Source organism: Miniopterus natalensis (genome assembly GCF_054644295.1).
Source record: "Miniopterus natalensis isolate mMinNat1 chromosome 1 unlocalized genomic scaffold, mMinNat1.hap1 SUPER_1_unloc_1, whole genome shotgun sequence".
NCBI classification, from domain to species: domain Eukaryota; kingdom Metazoa; phylum Chordata; class Mammalia; order Chiroptera; family Miniopteridae; genus Miniopterus; species Miniopterus natalensis.
This window is the reverse complement of record NW_028269905.1, coordinates 67,061-86,914: the sequence shown is the minus strand read 5'-3', so window position 1 is coordinate 86,914 and position 19,854 is coordinate 67,061. Positions and strand designations below refer to the sequence as shown.

Here is a 19,854-nt window from a genome sequence, read left to right as displayed (position 1 = left end):
CTGAATTTTAGTTAATGTTTGTTTCACCACTGTGGAATTTGTCTAATTAAAAAACCAGGTTGATACATACATTGCTTCACTTTTATGATTACTTTCTTTACATTTCAACCATACAAGTTTATTTTTCCATATGAGACAGGGTAGGACACATTCTTCTTGGATATGTTATTATTTATTGTTTCAAGTGAATGGAATAGATAAATCCCGCTGAGTAGTTTAGTGTGCCCTGTATCTTATATAAACAGGTTAAAAGAAGACTTTATTTTGTACTCTGTGTATTCACGTCTACCATGAATTGTCTTCATAACAAATGAAAATTTCTTTTATTACTTGCTCCAAGTTAGCTGTTGGTCCTTTTCACTGATAACACACAAGGATAGAGAACAAGAAGCCTTTAAAATTGGGGGAAATACTTTCCCCTACATTACTCAAATTGGAATTTTATAGTGACTCTTGATAACTAGGAGAGCCAGTGTTAAGAATCAGTATCATCCAATATAAAATAGTACACTGAATTGTTTAATAATAAACAGTATATTAAGAGCTTGTATATGCTGACTGGGAACCAGTGGAGGCTTTTAAATTCTCAGAAAGGCTAAATATTTTATGGTTAGAAGAAACCGCAGATGATGAAGGTGCTTCATGTCTCTGTAGCAGACATTACATTAAAAATGCTTACAAATTATCTCACGATCAGTAAGAGAATTCCACTGGTATTAGTGATAAAGGTGAGGAGAGAAGAGTGAAGTGTGTATTAGTTAAGTGTGACAAGGTAATAAAAAGACATAGAAAAGTAATAAATTTCTTCTACACGTGCTTTGCTGCAAACAAATTCCAAAAAGAGAGCAAGATGGGTATTTAAAAAGCCAATGTCGGGAAACATCCACTGATAATGCCCATTGTTTTACTTTATACTTAAATTACACAAGCAGAAAAGTTATGCTTATTAATAGTTTAATGTATGAAGGAAACATCCAGATTTCTGAATATGAAGGTACATATCTCACATTAATTTAAGTCTACATAAAGTAGAGCCTCTATACTGACATATTGAAATTTACTTTCTGCTTAGCCTTTTCTGTTATGTAAACAATTGTACATTTATTTGCCATTCTAAAACTTCAGGATCAAGTTTACATAATTTTGCTAAATTTCCGTGTTTGCTCAGAAGCAGTTTACAGTACTAATACCAACCAGCCAAAGAACAGCTTCAACAGAAAGTTATGTCCGAAGGGGAAGAGGGAGAGAAAAAAAGAAAAATGATAAGAAAAATGCTAACTAAGGTAAAACGGATGATGATGGGGAATGGGCAGTCACAAATGTTCACAGAAAATAGGTCAGTTAGTAAGTTCTTCTGCAAAAAGCCTACACACTTCAGTCAAGCACATCAGTAGAATGATTTGGGAGCATAAAATTTTTTTCTGGCCACTTGTGATTTCCTCTGAATGAAAAGGAATCTGCAGGCTAACAATCTGATCCTCATCAGCCAAGCTGGTTCATATGCACACTGTTCATGTGAGGTGCCCAGGGTCCAGTCCACACCTATGAATAAAAAACATGCATTTTATTAAATAAGTATTTAACATATATTTGGTTAAAATAAAACTCTAACTATGGATTAAAATAGCTAAATCTCATTTAATTTGCAACATACTTGGAAACAATCAAGACAAGCAATGATAAACCACTTTTACCGACTGGTTTCCTTGCCTCTCCTATTATCCCTCAAATAGGATCTATCATCATTTTTTAAAAACCATTATCTGAGTACATAAAGATTTATGATTCTGGCCCGGCTGGGCGTGCCTCAGCGGTTGAGTATCGACCTAGGATCCAGGCAATCGGGGTTTTATTCCTGGTCGGGGCATATGCCTGGGTTGCGGGATCGATCCCCAGTTGGGGGCATGCAAGGGGTAGCCGATTGATGACTCTCTCATCATTGATGTTTCTCTCTCTCTCCCTCTCCTTTCCTCTCTCTGAAATCAATAAAGACATATTAAAAAAAAAAAAAGATTAATGATTCTGGAAGGGAAATGAGTCAAAACTATTAAACACACCAAAAAGTGCTAAAAATATACAAACATGTCTATGAATCTGCAGTTCTAATTATACATGGTTTTGACATTTATGATTCTTTCAATAAATAACCTCTAGATGGCCCTTTTCATATAGTGAATTTTGATATATAAAATTATAACACTTTGAAAAAAAAATTATAACACTTTGCAATTTAAAATCTTTAACTTACCATCTGCTGACCAATGAAATACTTTATGCCTTTCATAATTTTAGCCCCAAACCACTATCTTTTCTACGTCCCTCTGCTGTATTCCAGCTATATTAAATTTCCCTCAATTTCCTCAGCTGCCTATATTTACCATACTCTCTCATTACCATGATTTACCTGTATCCTATTTGTCCTTAGCATCTAATAAACACTAAATAAACGTTCACTTAATGATCAGCCTTACCGTTTGAGGGCCATTATTTTCTGTGGAGCTTGAAACCATCTTTATCAGGGAGTTCCAAGAGGGGTCTGCGGCATGAGGGCCATTAAATATGGCTCCTCCAGCACCATCTGGAATAGGTGCTACTGGAGGAATCATTGCATTTCCATACACAGAAAAAGGCATACCCTTAAAACAGGAGAAAACAAATATTATGCTCATTCAAGTTACTACTTACTTTTTCCAATATAATCAATAGCTTTAAAATTAATATTCGAAACGACCTCATTTTGGAAAAGTTTAAGTTATCTATGTAATCTAAAAATTACTTTTCATTATATGATTTCTTCTAGCATTAGATTATACATACACCTACTATATCCAAAGTATTTCTCTAAACAACTGAGACAAAATTAGGATTTATATTTAAGCCAGATTTTGACCTATAAATTATAGGCCAGAGCCCCAGAGTCACTGCTTATTATCTACTTGAAAGTGAAATAAGGCTAATAAGAAAAACATTTGGAAATAATAACATTTATTTAAATCACCATTACCCCAACTTTAGGAAAGTCCATGTATCCTGCAGGAACATGCTGATGGAATGTACCAGAAGGAGTTACAATTCCTGTACTGTCTCGCTCCATTGCTTGATGCTGTGAAAATACTCCTGGATCAGACATCGGCCTATGAATCATAGGATTTCCCATTCCAGGGTTACACCAGTCTACTTTGTCTGAGGGAAAAACAAGAAGAAAAAAAATTGGTGATATTTAAAATCAGAAGACAGCAAAATAAAATATTTATATATTTCTACTATTTTCTACAGTGAATTGTGAATTCCTTCAGAATGACCTGAAGTATTTCATATATATATTTACTGCAGTATTTCTATGTTTGTAGGTAGTGACATAATAACCTTAATAAAACAACCTAAACACTTTTATGTTACAAAACAAAAGAAAAAAGCTAAGATAAGCTAAAGGCTAAAGAGTCCCAAAGGAAATATTAACGTTTTCTTAATATGCAATGAAGAAAAGAATATGCTTACATTAGACTATTTTCAAAAAGCAATGATAAATTCAATGGGAGATCATATGGGAACAATAAATGTTCTAAACTCTTAAATAAAAGTAATTAGTCGAAACAGAGATATGTTTATCCATCTTTTATGAATGACTGTAAATGTTAACTACTGCTTATTTTAGTTAAATGCATAAACTTAATTTCCTTTAACAGGACAGCATATCATACCTTGATTGCCACCAATTCCTTCAAAGGACCAGATGCCACTATGCCCTACTGATGTGGACAAATTACTCCCAATAACAGATGGAGCTGAAGTTCCAGTTTGCCTGATACGTGCAGAACGTTCAGTCCCAATGGGGACTGGAACTTTTCTGTCCAGAGAGACGATGTTGGGCTTTTCTGACCCTAAAGGAACTGATGATGGGGCAGGAGAAGGTGCACGTACTCCAGAGGATACTGACTGTGCAGGAGAATCTAGAGAAAAAAATATTTTGAAATAGTATACATGTCATCTACAGAGCATGTAATTTTGTAAAACCAAATCTTAAATTCTAAAGATACCTTAAATATGCATTCTGAGGAAAAGTAAAGTATGAAGATAATGCTTAAATAGTAAATTATGCATATGAAAATTTGGTTAAAGCCATGACTTCATAGTCATTTTTAAATCTGGCGCTGTTTTCCCATTTAGTTGATAGTTGCATGTGAAAAATGTGAATGCTGCAACTACACATGTAATAGAACCATTAAACTAAATAATATTTAAATGAACAATTCTTGACACTGAGTAAAATGTAACACCAGAGCAATGAGAAGACAATGTTTAAATTTAAAAAAACAAAACAAAACCAAACACAACAAAATGGAGGTGGGGAAAGGCACACCTATACTGGCACGTCCCTTGGTATGCTATGATGAAAAAAAAAAGAGGGATTCTAGCAAGTCTGGAAAAGTTAGCTGAAGAAAAAAATAAGTTTCTTTAAATCAGGACTTCACAGAATCTTAATATGCTTATAAAATACCAAGACACTATCCTGTATACCTGAAACTAATACAAAGTAATATTGAATATAAACTGTAATCGAAAAAAAAAAACCCCACAAGAAAAGGCTATGCCTCATTACTCAACTTTCTCTTTACTGTATTGTGTTTGTGTGTGTGTACTTATCCAAAGGGACTTAGGTAGCTAATAAATCTGCAATAATCTCCCTCTCTACAGTAAGTATGCAGGCATGAAAGTATATTTCCCGAGGTACTTTTCCATAAATTCTGAAGACAAAAAAATTCAGTATTATTATTAGCCTGAATATGTTTTGAAAGACTTTTTAAAAAATCTTTATTGTTGAAAGTATTACAAATGTCCCCTTTTCACTGCTCACTGATCTTCTCCACCTCGCATCCACTCCACCCCCACACCTTCCCCATACCACGGGTAATGCTTATAAACATGTAAGTTCTTTGATTAATCTCTCCCCACCCACTCCCCCTTCCCACCTTCCCTCTGAGATCCCTCAGTCTGTTCCATGCTTCTGTGTCTCGATCTATTTTGTTCACCAATTTATTTTGTGTGTTACATTCCACATATGAGTGAGATCATGTGGTACTTGTCTTTCTCTGACTGGCGTATTTCACTTAGCATAATATTCTCCAGTTCTCTCCATGCTGTCCCAAAGGATAAGAGATCCTTCTTTTTTACAGCTGCATAGTATTCCATGGTGTAAATATCCCACAGCTTTTTAAAAACATATATGTATCTTTATTGATTTCAGAGAGAGAAAGGGAGAGGGAGACAAAGACAGAAACATCAATGATGAGAGAGTCGTCATTGATGGGCTGCCTCCTGCACACCTCCCACTGGGGATCGAGCCCGCAACCCAGGCATGTGCCCTGACCCGGAACTGAACTGCGATCTCCTGGGTCCTAGGTCGATGCTCAACAACTGAGCCACGCTCGGCTGGGCTGTCCCACAGCTTTTTTATCCACTCATCTACTGATGGGTATTTGGGATGTTTCCAGATCTTAGCTATAGTAAACTGCACTGCTATGAACGTAGAGATGCATAAGTCCTTTCTGATTGGTGACTTGAAGTGGGATCACTGGGTCAAATGGCAGTTCAATTTTTAATTATTTTTTAATTTTGATTTTTAATATATCTTTACTGATTTCAGAGAGAGGAAAGGAGAGGGAGAGAAAGAGATAGAAACATCAAGGATGAGAGAGTGGTCATTGATTGGCTGCCTCCCACACGCCCCCCAACTGGGGACCAAGCCCGCAACTCGGGTATGTGCCCTGACCGAGAATAGAACCGCAATATCCTAGATCCTAGGTAGGTGCTCAACTGCTGAGCCATGCCATGAAGGACTCAATTTTTAATTTTTTGAGGAAACTCCACACTATTTTCCATAGTGGCTGCACCAGTCTGCATTCCCACCAGCAGTGTACTGGGTGCCCTTTTCTCACACCCTCGCCAGCACTTGTTTGTTGATGGCAGCCATTCTGACAGGCATGAGGTGACACCTCATTGTGGTTTTAATTTGCATCTCTCTGATGATTAGCGACTTTGAGCATTTTCTCATGTGTCTCTTGGCCATCTGTATGTCCTCTTTGGAGAAGTGTCTATTTAGGTCCTTTGCTCACTTTTTAAATTGGATTGTCTTCCTTTTGTTAAGTTGTATGAGTTCCTTATATATTTTGGATATTAACCCTTTATCAGATATGTCATTAGCAAATATGTTCTCCCATACAGTGGGCTTCCTTTTCGTTTTGTTGATGGTTTCTTTTGCTGTGCAGAAACTTTTTATTTTGATGTAGTCCCATTTGTTTTTCTCCTTTGTTCCTCTTGCCCTAGGAGATGTATTGGCAAACACTGCTACGAGAGATGTCTGAGATTTTGCTGCCTATGTTTTCTTCTAGGATTTTTATGGTTTCATGCCTTACATTTAAGTCTTTTATCCATTTTGAATTTACTTTTGTGTATGGTATAAGTTGGTGGTCTAGTTTCATTTTTTTTGCATGTACCTGTCCAATTTTCCCAACACCATTTATTGAAGAGACTGTCTTTACTCCATTGTATGTTCTTGCCTCCTTTGTCAAAGATCAACTGACCATAATGGCGTGGGTCAATTCCTGGGTTCTCTGTTCTGTTCCACTGATCTATATGCCCGTTGTTGTACCAATACCAGGCTTTGATTATAGTGGCTTTGTAGTATAACTTGATATCTGGTCTTGTGATTCCCTCCAACTTTGTTCTTCTTTCTCAAGATTGCTGTGGCTATTTGGGGTTTTTGGTTCCACGTAAATTTTTGAAGTGTCTGTTCTAGATCTGTGAAAGATGCTGCTGGTATTTTAATAGGGATTGCATTGAATTTATAGATTGCTTTGGGTAGTATGGACATTTTAATGATGTTAATTCTTCCAATCCATGAACACGGTATATTCTTCCACTTGTTTATATCTTCCTCTATCTCTTTTTGCAATGTCCTATAATTTTCTGAGTACAGGTCTTAAAAAGACTTCTTATATATATTTTAGAATCATATAGACTGGGAAGTACTGTGTAGGTCAAGTCCGTATTAATAGTGCTTGCAGAGGTCTATTTTCAGTTAAATTGATAGTACCATCTATCAATAAGTTGTAGTGACTATTAACTAAAAAGTGAATGTTAAAGTACTTCATAAATTATAACTTATTATACAGAATATTGTTATTATTTGGGACCCAAAAACATGAAGCATGATGGGACTATCTGTAAAAGTAAACCAAGAAAACTATTACCCTCTAATGACAAATTAAAGTATACCTCCTGTGATCATGGATCCACTAGTATTACTTGACAGCATTTACTTTTAACAAATCATTAAAAAATGTAAAAGCCACGTAAGTGTCTTTTAAATATTTGAACATTTACCTTAAAATTATACTGGGATAAGAGGGAAATCTAGGGTGATGGAGATGGCAGTAGCACAGGTTTTGATTCTTCCCAAACCCTCCCATAAAATAAAAACCACTAAGTTAGCAAGGCCAAAAAAAAAAAAAAAAAAAAAAAGGAACAAAACACCAACCACCCATGGGTAACATATAAAACAAAACAGACAACATATCCAAATGAATCCAAAGATACAAGTGAATGGGGACAAATCACCAACAGCTTTAAGACTTATGTAGTATCAGCATCTGTGGAGAAGGCAACAATACTCCAGACCTAAGAACAGGAGAATATGAGAAACACAAAGCACTCAAAGGAACTCAAAAGGAAAGCAGGGCAGGCCAGTATGAGAACAGCAGGTGAAACTGGCAGAGTTCTGCCTACGTGTGGGTGGGTGATTGCAAAAAAGCTGGTACAGCCCAGCCGGCGTGGCTGGGTGGTTGAGGGTCGATCTATGATCCAGGAGGCCACGGTTCGATTCCTGGTCAGAGCACATGCCCAACTTGGGGGCTTAATCCCCTTGTAGGGGGTGTGCAGGGGGCAGCCGATCAGTGACTCTCATCATTGACTCTTATCATTGATGTTCCTCTCTCTCTCTCCCTTCTTCTCTCTGAAGTCAATAAAAACATATTTAAATTAAAAAAAAGCTAGCACAGTATGAGTCCTCTGAACTTTCCAAAGTACCTGCTGAAGCCTCCTTCCAGTATAAAGCGTCATACTGATAAGAAACTTCTGGGAACAGATTTCAAACTGAGCAGGAAAGGAAGAGAAGCAAAGGGAACATCCCGTCAAGAGTAGGGCAGATGGGGTAGGGGTGGTGGGTAAGGACAACAAAGCCAGCAGATTTAATGAAGCATAAAGCTGTGTTTTTGCACACTTCCCTAAAAGAGGGAATTCTGGCACCTTTAAGCTAGAAAACATATCCTGATTCACATATACCTTCTCTAAGTTCAGGAAAACTCATTTCATTTAAAACTGTAAAGCACAATAGAACTGCAGTCAAATTTCATAGAAAGTTATTATATGAAATAGGTATGGATCATTAACATCTTGTAGACAATAAAAACTAAATTCAACTATAAGGAACACAAGATGGTATAAACACAAGGGATAAAGTTTTGTTTATTGTTTTTTAAACTATGTACTGAAAAGGCACAATTACATATCTGCGAAAAATCAACCTAGAACAACTAACACCAAGACACAGTCAAAAGAAGTAGGCAGGAAGGATGGTCAGAAAGAGGGATGAGTGAACCTTACCTTCCCCCAGGCCCATCCCCAGGAGCCTGCCCTAACCTCTGGGATCTAGTTTCTCTTTCCTGTATCCTTCCAAAAACAAAAGTAAAGTAAAATAAGACCAACTCTCCAACATTCTGTTTAAATGAACAGAATAACTAGGCTTGCCTGCTGACCTGCCCATTTAGACATTTGCCCTTTTCACAGATTCTGCCATTGAACTAATCATAGTTTTTATCACATGACTGTTTTCTGCTTTTTCCCTGAAGGTTTACTGGACTAACAAGTATCTGACTAAATAATGATCCATTTCAGGCTAGCCAGCAATCTATGACTGACATGTCCTGACTTGAAAATATGAGCTGAGCCAATCATACTCCTCATTCAGGAAGATGCAATTAATAAACAGAGAAAAACTGGTCAACTGAACTGAATCTTTGAGAACTATATACAGAAGCCTAGGTGTAAAGACAGTAAACAAGAGACTCACAAAAAACAGACTGAGTTCTCTAAAGAAAGAGAGGGAGAAAATAGCTATCCTAAACCCATGATGGTTCTGAAAATGTCCCTGAATCGCCTTAAAGAAAACACCATTTTCCTTGAGATTCCTTGGGTAGATCTATATTCCTTACCATGGAAAGAGCCTAATTATTGTCATTTCTTCTCTTGTCTCTCTTATAATTTCTTTGCTTAGAAAACAGCAAAAATCTAATTCAGAGCCATGTTGTTTTAAAATATGCCAGCTAATATACTGGAGAAAAAACAGGTTTTTAGAAGTTTTGTGGGGCCTTAGACAATTCTGGGATCCTTTTTCAGAAAAAGAATACAAAATTAGTACAGGATCTTGGCAGGGCCCCTTCTAATGAGGTACTCTGAAGCTTAAGCTTCACTGGCTTCACGGTAAATACACTTCAGTTTTGAAATGACAAAATGAATTCAAATTGAAAAAGGAATGTGGCTTACAAATTGAAAAAGTGCTCCTGCAGGAAAATTCCATTCTTTTCTTCATTCAGTGTTTACTAAACTACAGCAGATCATGAGATAAATGTGGTTAGTCATGACTAGCATAAAAATTTTTAAAGGTTAAAGAAAACAGAATAGAAAATACCAGTGTGCGGGAGGTGGGGGTAAATGGGAAAAAAGGAGGACATCTGTAATACTTTCAACAATAAAGATACATTTAAAAAATAAATAAAGTGAAGAAAAAAAAATACGACTGTGAAACATACATTATAAGGATAAGTATTGTGTAAATATATTATTTCAACTATACTCATATATACATGTGTACTGAATGTAAAATTAGTTTCTTCCTTTCAGAATTTTAATGTTTACTGCTTTTTGATCTGACAACAGTTTTATAAGACTGAATGTCAAAATGGCCCACTGACTACATCTGCCAAGGACTGAAACTCAAACCACCAGAGCCAGTGATCAGTAATCAATGTACGAACTGGCTGAGTGTTGGTAGGATAGATCTTAGCAGTTTGAGTGGGATAAGGTCTCAGGTGACCTCAGGTGACATCATCAATCTGTTTTTGTGGGGCCTCAAGAAATGGTTCTTTGCTTTCTTTTACTTTTTTTTTAAAGGAAGAAGGTTGTGTCCACCACATTCCCAACTTGACTTACCATGGTCCTAATAACATGTCCTACAGAGAGGGAGAAAGAGGAGTGGAATGTCTAAAGAAATGTGATAGTGTCCGTTCAAGTACAGTTAAATGTATTGTAAAAAATGAGTCATGTTTCTGCAGTTAGTTCTACAACACTATTCAGAATGGAATTTTTAAGATAAATACCTAGATAAATACTGAAAACAAAAATTTCAAAAAACTACTATAAACAAATAAAAATACAAAATTATATCCATATGAACAGACTGCCTAAAGAAGAGCAGGAGTCAGAAAAAAACAAACTAAACGGTCATTAAAAAGCAACAATATTTAGATTTATATAAGGAAAATGCAAACTAGTTAAAAGTTCATTATTACAGGAAAAAGTCTGAGGATCTTGCCTGAACCAACCATTCTAATAGTTGCTAAATGATGACTATCAATTCCTTGTACACTTATGAGTTGTTATGCTCTAAGGAACAGTGTTCTCTCCTCCTGCACTTAAAAATTTTATTTATAATCATTATGGACTCATGGATTGCTTTATCCAATGAACTGCCATTATTCATTTTGGTGGTCAAATTGTCCTAGATTTGGCCAGTGGGACCCTTCAAGCTGTCTCCTATCTCCTGACATGTCCCTAGCATTCTGAATCCTTAATTACTTTCTGATGACACTCTAAGACTTTCTGATACGATAAAGCTCCCCTTATACTTTCTATGCACTAGCTATTTCTCCAAGAAGCTCTAGCATCTTTCACTGGAAAAAAATATTTAAAAGAAAGATCTAGACACTGGATATGCTCATTGCTACTTAAGATTCACTGCTTTCAGTAGACAGAGCTAGGGGGAAAAATGGCAATTTTATGATTCAATCTAATACATATGTAATTGAAAACTCATGAGCTCACATTGATCCTCTAATTCCAATCTAATTCCATCTACTTTTCCTTGCCTTACCCCATTTCCACATTACTGTCTTCCCACAGTGAGAATCCCAGATTACATCTTCATCAGGATATTTATTCATTTTCTCAATCCTATAGTATATCTCATATAGTTTTAGAATTGCTTATCCATACTACTAAAAAAAAAAACACAAAAAACTGTCCTAAGTAAAACTTAAGATGTATCTGAAATCGATTTGCCTTTTAACTGAAGGGTCTATTACTTTCTTCTTATACTGATACATTATTTTCCTACTTCTTACATTATTTCTGGCATGGTTCTATCACAATCACTTTGAATTCTGTCTTAAACCATTTCTTTTCATTTAGAGACATCTGTGCAAGGATAATCAATATTCCTTCTTTTTGACAGTCATTATTATTTGACAAACACTAGAAAAAGTATACAGCATGTAAATTCACAACTTACTTCAATGCTTTAACTAGCAATGTACTTAAAAAAATTTTTTTAATTTATTGATTGATTTTAGAGAGAAGAAAAAAGAGGGAGAGGGGGAAGAAGGGAGGGAGAGAAACACTGATCTGTTGTTCCACTTACTTATGCATTCATTGGCTGATTCCTGTATGTTCCCTGACTGGGGACTGAATGCCCAACCTTGGAGTATCAGGACGGTGCTATAACCAACTGAGCTACCTGACCAGAGCCAGCAATGTACTTTGATATGCATCTCTTAAATATTAAAATTTTTTTTTCTTAACACATTCATCCAGTTAACCAGGCTCTATTACCTGGGTTCTAACACTAAGAAGAAATTTGCAGTTTAAAAAAATGGTTCTCACCATAGCCAGTTTGGCTTAGTGGTTAGTGTGTAGGCCCACAGACTGAAAGGAGCTGGGTTCGACTCCAATCATGGGCACCTAACTCTGGTTGCAGGCTCCATCCCTGGCCCCAGTTGGGGCACATGTGAAAGGCAACCAATCGATGTGTCTCTCTCACATCCCTCCACCCTTCACACTCTCTGAAAAGCAAAGGAAAAAAAATCCTCCAGTAAGAATTAAAAAAAAAAAGATTTGTACTAAATTTCAAGGGAAAAGTAATTTAATGTCTTTATCCTCACACACAAAATACTGAAAACCACAAACACAAAAACCCAATAACCTTACTACAGAATGCTCTTAATATGACTTGAATACCGTATTTATGACTGATCTTCCTTAGTTTAAAAATCTAACCACTGCTCCCAAAATCTGACTAGTTAAAAATACACATCTGATAATGTGAAATCATATTACATTTTTACCTATTTTAAAATCCTCACCAATGCCCAGCCGGGTGTGGCTCAGGGGTTAAGCATCAACCTAGGATCCAGGAGATAGAGGTTCAATTCCTGGTCAGGGCACACGCCTGGGTTGTGGGCTTGATCTCCAGTCGGGGGCATGCAGGAGACTCTCTCATCATTGATGTTTCTCTCTCTCTCCTCTCCTCTCTCTCCCTCACCCTCCCCGCTGAAATCAATAAAGATATAAAAAGAAAAAATTAAATTAAATCCTCACACAAGGATATGTTTACTGATTTTAGATAAAGGAAGAAAGGGAGAGAGAGACATCAACTGGTTGCACCCCATATATGCCCCGATCCAGGATCGAACCCACAACCTTTTGGTGTACGGAACGATGCTCCAACCAACTGAGCCACCTGACCAGGGCCCAATTACATTTTTATAGTATTAAAATTATGGTAAGGTTTGCCCGGCCGGTGTAGCTTAGTGGTTGAGCATCAACTTATGATCCAGGAGATCCAGGTTCAATTCCCGGTCAGGAATTGAACATGCCCGGGGTTGTGGGCTCAATCCCCAGCAGGGGGTGTGCAGGGGGCAGCCAATCAATGACTCTCATCATTGATGTGTCTATCTCTCTCTCCCTCTCCTTTTCTCTCTTAAATCAATAAAAAACATATTTTAAAAAAAATTATAAGGTTTAAAAGTTAAAAATTCTGAACCTTGAAAAACTTAAAATCATTTTGTTTTTAAGAAAACATACATGTCGCCCTAGCTGGTGTAGTTCACGGTTGAGTATTGTCCCATGCACCCGAGAGGTTGCTAGTTCGATTCATGATCAGGGCACACCTCTGGGTTATGGGCGTAATTCCCAGTAGGAGGCATGCAGTAGGTAGCAGATCGAGGTCTCTCTCTGTCTCTCCCTCTCCCTTCCTCTCTCCTTAAAATCAATTAAAAATAAAACAAGAAAATATACATGTAAACTCTTCTTATTGAAATTACAGTGTATATTACTCACCATTTGATGCTGATGAACATGGGGTCAACAAACTAAGTGGGGAAAAATGCTGTCTGTTAAAGTTAGCAGCTGTGGGTGCTCCTCCAAGGGGTGCCCCAGGTCCATACATCTGACCTCCTGAAAGGTTTGAGGCAAAGTTTCCCAAATGTGTAGAAGAAGGTGTTACAGAACCATATGGCGAGTCCATATTGACAATACCTATAGGTAAAAGATAATCATAATTTATAAGTTACCCCACCCCAGGAAAAACAATCGGGGAAAAACTTAAAATTCCAAGAGGCCCCCAATATATCCAAAAAAATTTTAGATTAAAAAAGTCCCCTTGCTTACTTCTTTGTCCACTGACTCACCATTTCCCCGTTTATTTTAAAAACCTAACTACAAAAATAATTATCAAGAAAAATAGAATTATAATATTTGAAATTTTATTAGTTATTATAAAATAAATGTAGATTTAATATCAACATTGGAATTTAAGCAAGTTTAATGGCCAAGGAATTGCATAAAATTTTTATCTTTAAAAAACTTAGGGGAAAGCCCTCGCCTGTGTGGCTCAGTGGGTGGGTGCCATCCCATCCACCAAAAGGCTGTTAGATTCCAGGTCAGGGCACATGCCAGGGTTGCAGGCTCTATCCCAGGTGGGGGGAATGCAGGAGGCAACCGAATGATGTTCTCTCAAATCAATGTTTCTCTCTCTCCCTCTCCCTTCCTCTCTAAAACTCAATGAAAAATCTTAAACCCCCCCCCCCCCCACACATACAACTTAGGGGGAAGGAGGGATGAATAGGCAAAACACAGAGGATTAAAAAATATATATATATCTATTGATTTCCGAGAGGAAGGGAGAGGGGGAGAGAGAGAGAAACATCAATGATGAGAGACTCACTGATCAGCTGCCTCCTGCATACCTGCAACTGAGGATCAAGCCTGCAACCCGGGCATGTGTCCTGACCAGGAATCAAACTGAGATCTCCTGGATCCTAGGTCGATGCTCAACTGCTGAGCCATGCCCCGCCGGGCTACAGAGGATTTTTTTTACACACTGACAATACTTTGTATGACACTATAATTATGGACCCTGATCATTATACATTTGTTCAAACCCACAGATATACATCACTAAGAGTGAACCCTAATGTAAATTAAGGACTTTAATAAGGATGTGTTAATATAGGTTCATCAATTGTAATGTTTCACTCTGGTGGAGGATGTTGATGGGAGAGGCTATGCCTTTGTGGATACAGGGGGTATATAAAAAATCTCTATACTTTTCTCTCAATTTTGCTGTGAACCTAAAGGTACAATAAAAAAAAATGAAGTCCCAAGAAGAAAACTACGGGGGGAAAAGAAAAGGCTGTAGCTGTACTGCAACAGAGAGGTCTGATGATTAGCACCTTAACTAGGTAACCATACTTTCTGTAGCCAACAGTGGGGCAATCTGTCACTGAGTGCCTCCTGAAATGTAACGCAGTGTGAGGTTAAAAACACCATCTATTTGATGTTCCTGCCAGAAATGTCTGACTTGAATGTAATAATGGACTGAAGAAACAGATGAATCTGAAATGTGGGACATTTTTTAGGACAACTGGACTCTTCACAGGATTCAACGTCAAGAAAAAAGAAAAGTAGTGAGATGTTTTATACTGGGGGAGAGTAAAGAGATTTAACAGTGAAAAGCAATGTGTGAACCTTGATTTGATTTTGATTAAAAGGAAAAAAACCCCATATATATATATAGGGATAAAGGATATATTTGGGATGAAGGTACTGTATATTTGGTGCTATTACTGAATTAACGTTAATTTTCTTGGGTGTAGTAACAGTGGAGTAGCTGTAAAGGCAGACATGCCTGTTTTGACCTGAATCTAGTGAATTCTTTTCTAATGAATGGACTCTCAAGTTAAACTTCAATACTAATTTTGACTTTCATCAATTGTACACCATCCCCTAAATCTTGCATTTCCAATGCATTAGTATATGATGATCTTTTAAAATCAAATTTTAGATTCTATTGTTTTAGTACAAGAGAAATTGTTTTTTAAAGTACACATAAATATTTCAATGAACCTCCAGGCAAGGAATTATTTACTGATGTAAATGTTCATTACATGTTATAGAAATAGGTAAAAACAACATTCAGTTCTCATTAAATTTAGAAATTTTTTGTTGCAGAATGCCTTATCTTTAATAATACAGATCAGGTTGGCAACCTTTCTGTAAAGGGCTAAATAGTAAATATTTTTAGGTTGTCATTAGAGCATGAAAGCAGCTATAACAATATTAAGTGAATGGGCATGGCTGTGTTTCAACAAAACTTTATGAACACTAAAATTAGACTTTCCCATTTTTTTACGTCACTAATATTATTCTTTTACAAAGGTAAAACAGGCAGCAGGCCATATTTGGCACATGGACCACAGTTTATCTATCGTTACCATGGATTATCTTTAACTACTTGAAATGTTCATACATAGCTCTAAAAGCAACTTGGTATTCTGGATTAAACACTGCAACAGAAAAAAAGATATCATTGGAAAAAAATGATGAAATTTGATTAAAGCATGCAGTTTAATTATCTTATACCAATATTAATTTCTTAGTTTTAATAAATGTACCATGGTTACATGGATTTTTACATTAGGGGATGCTGCGCTAATTATAGAACTCTTCTATAAATCTAAATTTACTTCAAAGTAAATAGTTAAAAAAAATAAAGCACTCACAAATATACTCTATGAATATCAGTACTAACTGAACTTTCTATGATAATGTATATGTTCAATATTTGTACAGTCTACTACGGTAGCCACTAGAGACTTGTGCTTATTAAAATATGGCCAGCTTACAGTCACTAAGGAAAACAGTATGGAGGATCCTCAAAAATCTGAAAACAGAACTACCATACAGATCCAGCAATTCCATTTCAGAGAATATATCCAACAGAAACAAACAAAAAAACTAATTCAAAAAGATATCTGCAATCCCATGTTCATAATGTCCAATTGGCAGATAAATGAATAGAGATTATAAGATATATATGAATATTATTCAGCCATAAAAGAGAAAATCCTGCCATTTTTTGCTACATGGGTGGACCTTGAGGGAATTATACTAAGTGAAATAAGTCAGGAAAAGACAAATACTGTGAATATCACTTATACGTGGAATTTAAAAATAAACAGTAGAAAAAGAGATCAATTTGGGAGGGGGGCGGATGGAGGAATGTGGTTAAAGGAACAAATTTCCAGTATAGGGTAAATAAGTACTAGACACGTCATGCACAGTTTGACTAAAATAAATCTTCAATTTAACTTTAATAGCCCATTAAACTATGCACCTGTAGCCCTAGTCAGTTTGGCTCAGTGGTTTAAAGCATCGGCCCAAGGACTGAAGGGTCTTGGATTCAATTTTGGTCAAAGGCATGTACTTCAGTTGTAGGCTACATCGCTAGCCCTGGTCAGGGCGCATATGGGAGGCAACCAATCGATGTATCTCTCTCACACTGATGTTTCCCTCGCTCACTCTCTCCCCCTTTCAGTCTCTGAAAAGCAATGGAGAAAACATCCTCTGGTGAGGATTTAAAAAAACAAAACACATTCATTCCTCTTTATTAAGAAAATAAACAAAAAAAACAAACTATGCACTTGTATACTTTTCTCATTATTTTAAAAACAATGAAATAAATTCAAAATTTAAAATTCTGTTGTTAATTATATTTTATTTGAAATAAAAGCAAATTTTTGATGGCATTATTTTATTAAATTAAAACAGAAGAGACTTTTTTACTTTGAGAGAAAAATATGCCTGATAACTTATGGGAAATTCAAAATAAAATCCACTGTACTTCAAAAAAGATTAAAATATTTGAGTTAAATAAGTACAGCAATCTCTGTCCACCTGGCCCAGTCAGAGTAAAAATATTAGAAATAGCTATGAGTTTTTACATCACTTGTATAAATGAGCAGCTGCAGAATGTCAGAAAATACAAACTTACCTGAGGGACTTGGAGCAGGTCTCTGTAATGGTGGTCTAAAACCTGGAGCTTTGGAAGTATCAGACTGATGTAAAGGATCTGAATTTGGCAAATATGAGGATTTTCCTGACAGCATAGATTCTGGTGTTGACTGAGATGAAACAACAGATCCTCCCCAGAAGGCATGAGCAGAAGTAGGGCTGTTTTCAAACAATGTGCTAAAGGGCCCAAATGGTAAGGGCGCACTGAAATTGGGAGCAATAGGCTTATTTGCTGGATGTACTGAATTTTGACAAGCACTTTGTGTACTTAAGGTCGAAGGTAGCTGAACAGAAGAGGGGACACTGTGAGGTCTTTTAATGTGATTGACACTGAGGACTGCAACAGATGAATTTTGCACTGGAGCTGGATTTTTGTGAGGGGCAGCTGTGCCATGAGAGGGTGGTCTAATAGCAGGGGTTTCCATTTTAGGAGCGGGCTGGGAACATCCCATTTGCGTCTGAGGCATAGGGTAAGTCACTGGGGCAGTAGAAGGCACTGCCACTGGAGCAGAACTTGTTGCTAAAGGAGGAACAGTCATTCTAACTTCTGGAGTAGGAACCTGAGACTGCTGAAGAGGTGGTCTTGGCTCCTGAGAAACAGATCCTGGAGGTTGCTGCTGAGTAGAATGAACTGATGAACTCCCAGAACTGCTGCTGTTTGAAGGTCTACTATTTGCTGTTTCTACTACTGGTGGACTACCTGCTTCCTGTTCAGAGGGAGATGCCCCTTTATTTGGAGATGCTGTTCCGCAATCCAAAGGGCTATTTCTTGAAACCCCTCCTGGCTGGGCTGGTGGTGATGGGGAAGATGGGGATGATACTGGGTAGTGTTCTTTGGCAGTAGGCATGGGATATGTGGCATTTGTGGGTGCAGTGCTATTGTTGCTTGCTGTGGTTGTGACTGTTGTGGTGGTGGCATTGGATGTCTTCACAACCGTGACAAAAAGCTGCCTTCTGACGGAAGGTGAACTTGGACTGCCATTTGTAGATGTACCAGGCACCGTTGAAGCTGATGAACTGGTTGTAGTTGTTGGACTTGAAGTTAAAGAACCTGCTGAATTCACCTGAGAACCACTGCTATTCTGATTGCTATGGCGAGGCACCATGTGAGGCTTAGGCGAGTTAGTAGCTCTGGCAGGGCTCAAAGGCCTGACAGGAAAAGGACCCCAAGTGGATTGAGCTGGTGGAAAAGTACCTCCAAAGTGGGTCATGGGCAACCTTGGTGGACGGATCTGCTGGAAAGTCTGAGCAGCAAGCAAAGCATGTGCAAACTGTGGAGGAGGGTATGCTAGTGGAAGAGAAACTGGAAAACCAGGCCTCACATTATTCACTGGGTTCTTAATGGTTTTGTGAGTAGATGCAGAAGAAATTGCAGGCACAGTAAGTGCTGTGGCAGTTTGAGATGTTGATGACAGAGCTACAGTCGTCATTTTAATTCCCATTAAGGAACTGTTAGCAGCAGTGGTGGTAGGTGCTGAGGACCCTATTTTGGAATTTGATGAGGAGCTTTTCAAACGATTCTTTGGAATAAGTTCATCAATTTCTTTGTCTGGATCCTTGATCAGAGCATTGATCAACTGAGTTGCTTGTCTTGTTGATTCAGTGCCACCCCTGTAAGTTGAAACAAAAATTAGGTCTATTTTTTAATATGTAAAGCCTAAATTCATTTGCATGTGTGTATGTACGTACATACAGAGGATAACCAACTCTTGAGGTATTTGCAAATAAAGCCATAAACTGTCCTTCATGCCACTGTATTTTTCAAAGGAATAATGATTTATTTTCCAGAAATTCATTTTTAGTAGTTTCCTTAGACTAAGAAATAATTTTCCTACTATACAATACATTACACTGCACTTAAAAACCACTGCACTTAAAAAAGTCTATTTAATCTATAATGTTTCTGTGACGTTAAACAGTTGATCAATGCTAAAAACAATATAAATAAACACGGAAAATAATACAACTGAGCAAGAAAATAGTATTTTATTTTAAATCCTGGTACCTAAGATGACCCCACCTGTGACATATTTATTAGTGGTTTCTCCATTAGAACAATTATTGTAATTCCTCTGGATGTCTCAAAATGAGAGGAATCCTGATAATACCAACAATGGTAATAAGGTCAAACCCTAGTATTGGATCTTCAGGAAAATATTTGATTGCAAGGAAAGCCTTATAGGAACCCTAAAGGGGAAATTACCTATAAAGGGTATCTGCTTCCCTCTGCTCTAGATAAGGCAGGATGTGACTACCCACCTATCCCAGGAGAGGGAAAAACAAGACAGGAGAGGAGGGTAAGTACAAAAATGCAGCCTCCTTCCCTTTGAGGTAAGCTATGACTATCTACTCCCCTATTACTATGAAGGGGCACCTGTTTCTCACAACCCA

The 19,854-nt window shown here is 37.2% G+C and overlaps 1 protein-coding gene across 3 annotated transcripts in view; it reads right to left on the bottom strand.

The window, feature by feature from the left end:
- Positions 1–937: 937 nt before the first annotated feature.
- LOC107534498 (ankyrin repeat domain-containing protein 17) overlaps positions 938–19,854 on the bottom strand; it is an 81,799-nt gene continuing 62,882 nt past the window's right edge. For all 3 annotated transcript variants that reach the window (XM_087813691.1, XM_087813692.1, XM_087813693.1), the window contains 6 exons: positions 17,444–19,074; positions 13,450–13,647; positions 3,702–3,950; positions 3,005–3,183; positions 2,472–2,636; positions 938–1,542 (listed from right to left, as the gene is read on the bottom strand). In XM_087813691.1, coding sequence (XP_087669817.1) covers positions 1,483–1,542; positions 2,472–2,636; positions 3,005–3,183; positions 3,702–3,950; positions 13,450–13,647; positions 17,444–19,074 — 2,482 coding nt within the window. In that variant the 3' untranslated portion in view covers positions 938–1,482. The remainder of the gene's footprint in view (positions 1,543–2,471; positions 2,637–3,004; positions 3,184–3,701; positions 3,951–13,449; positions 13,648–17,443; positions 19,075–19,854) is intronic.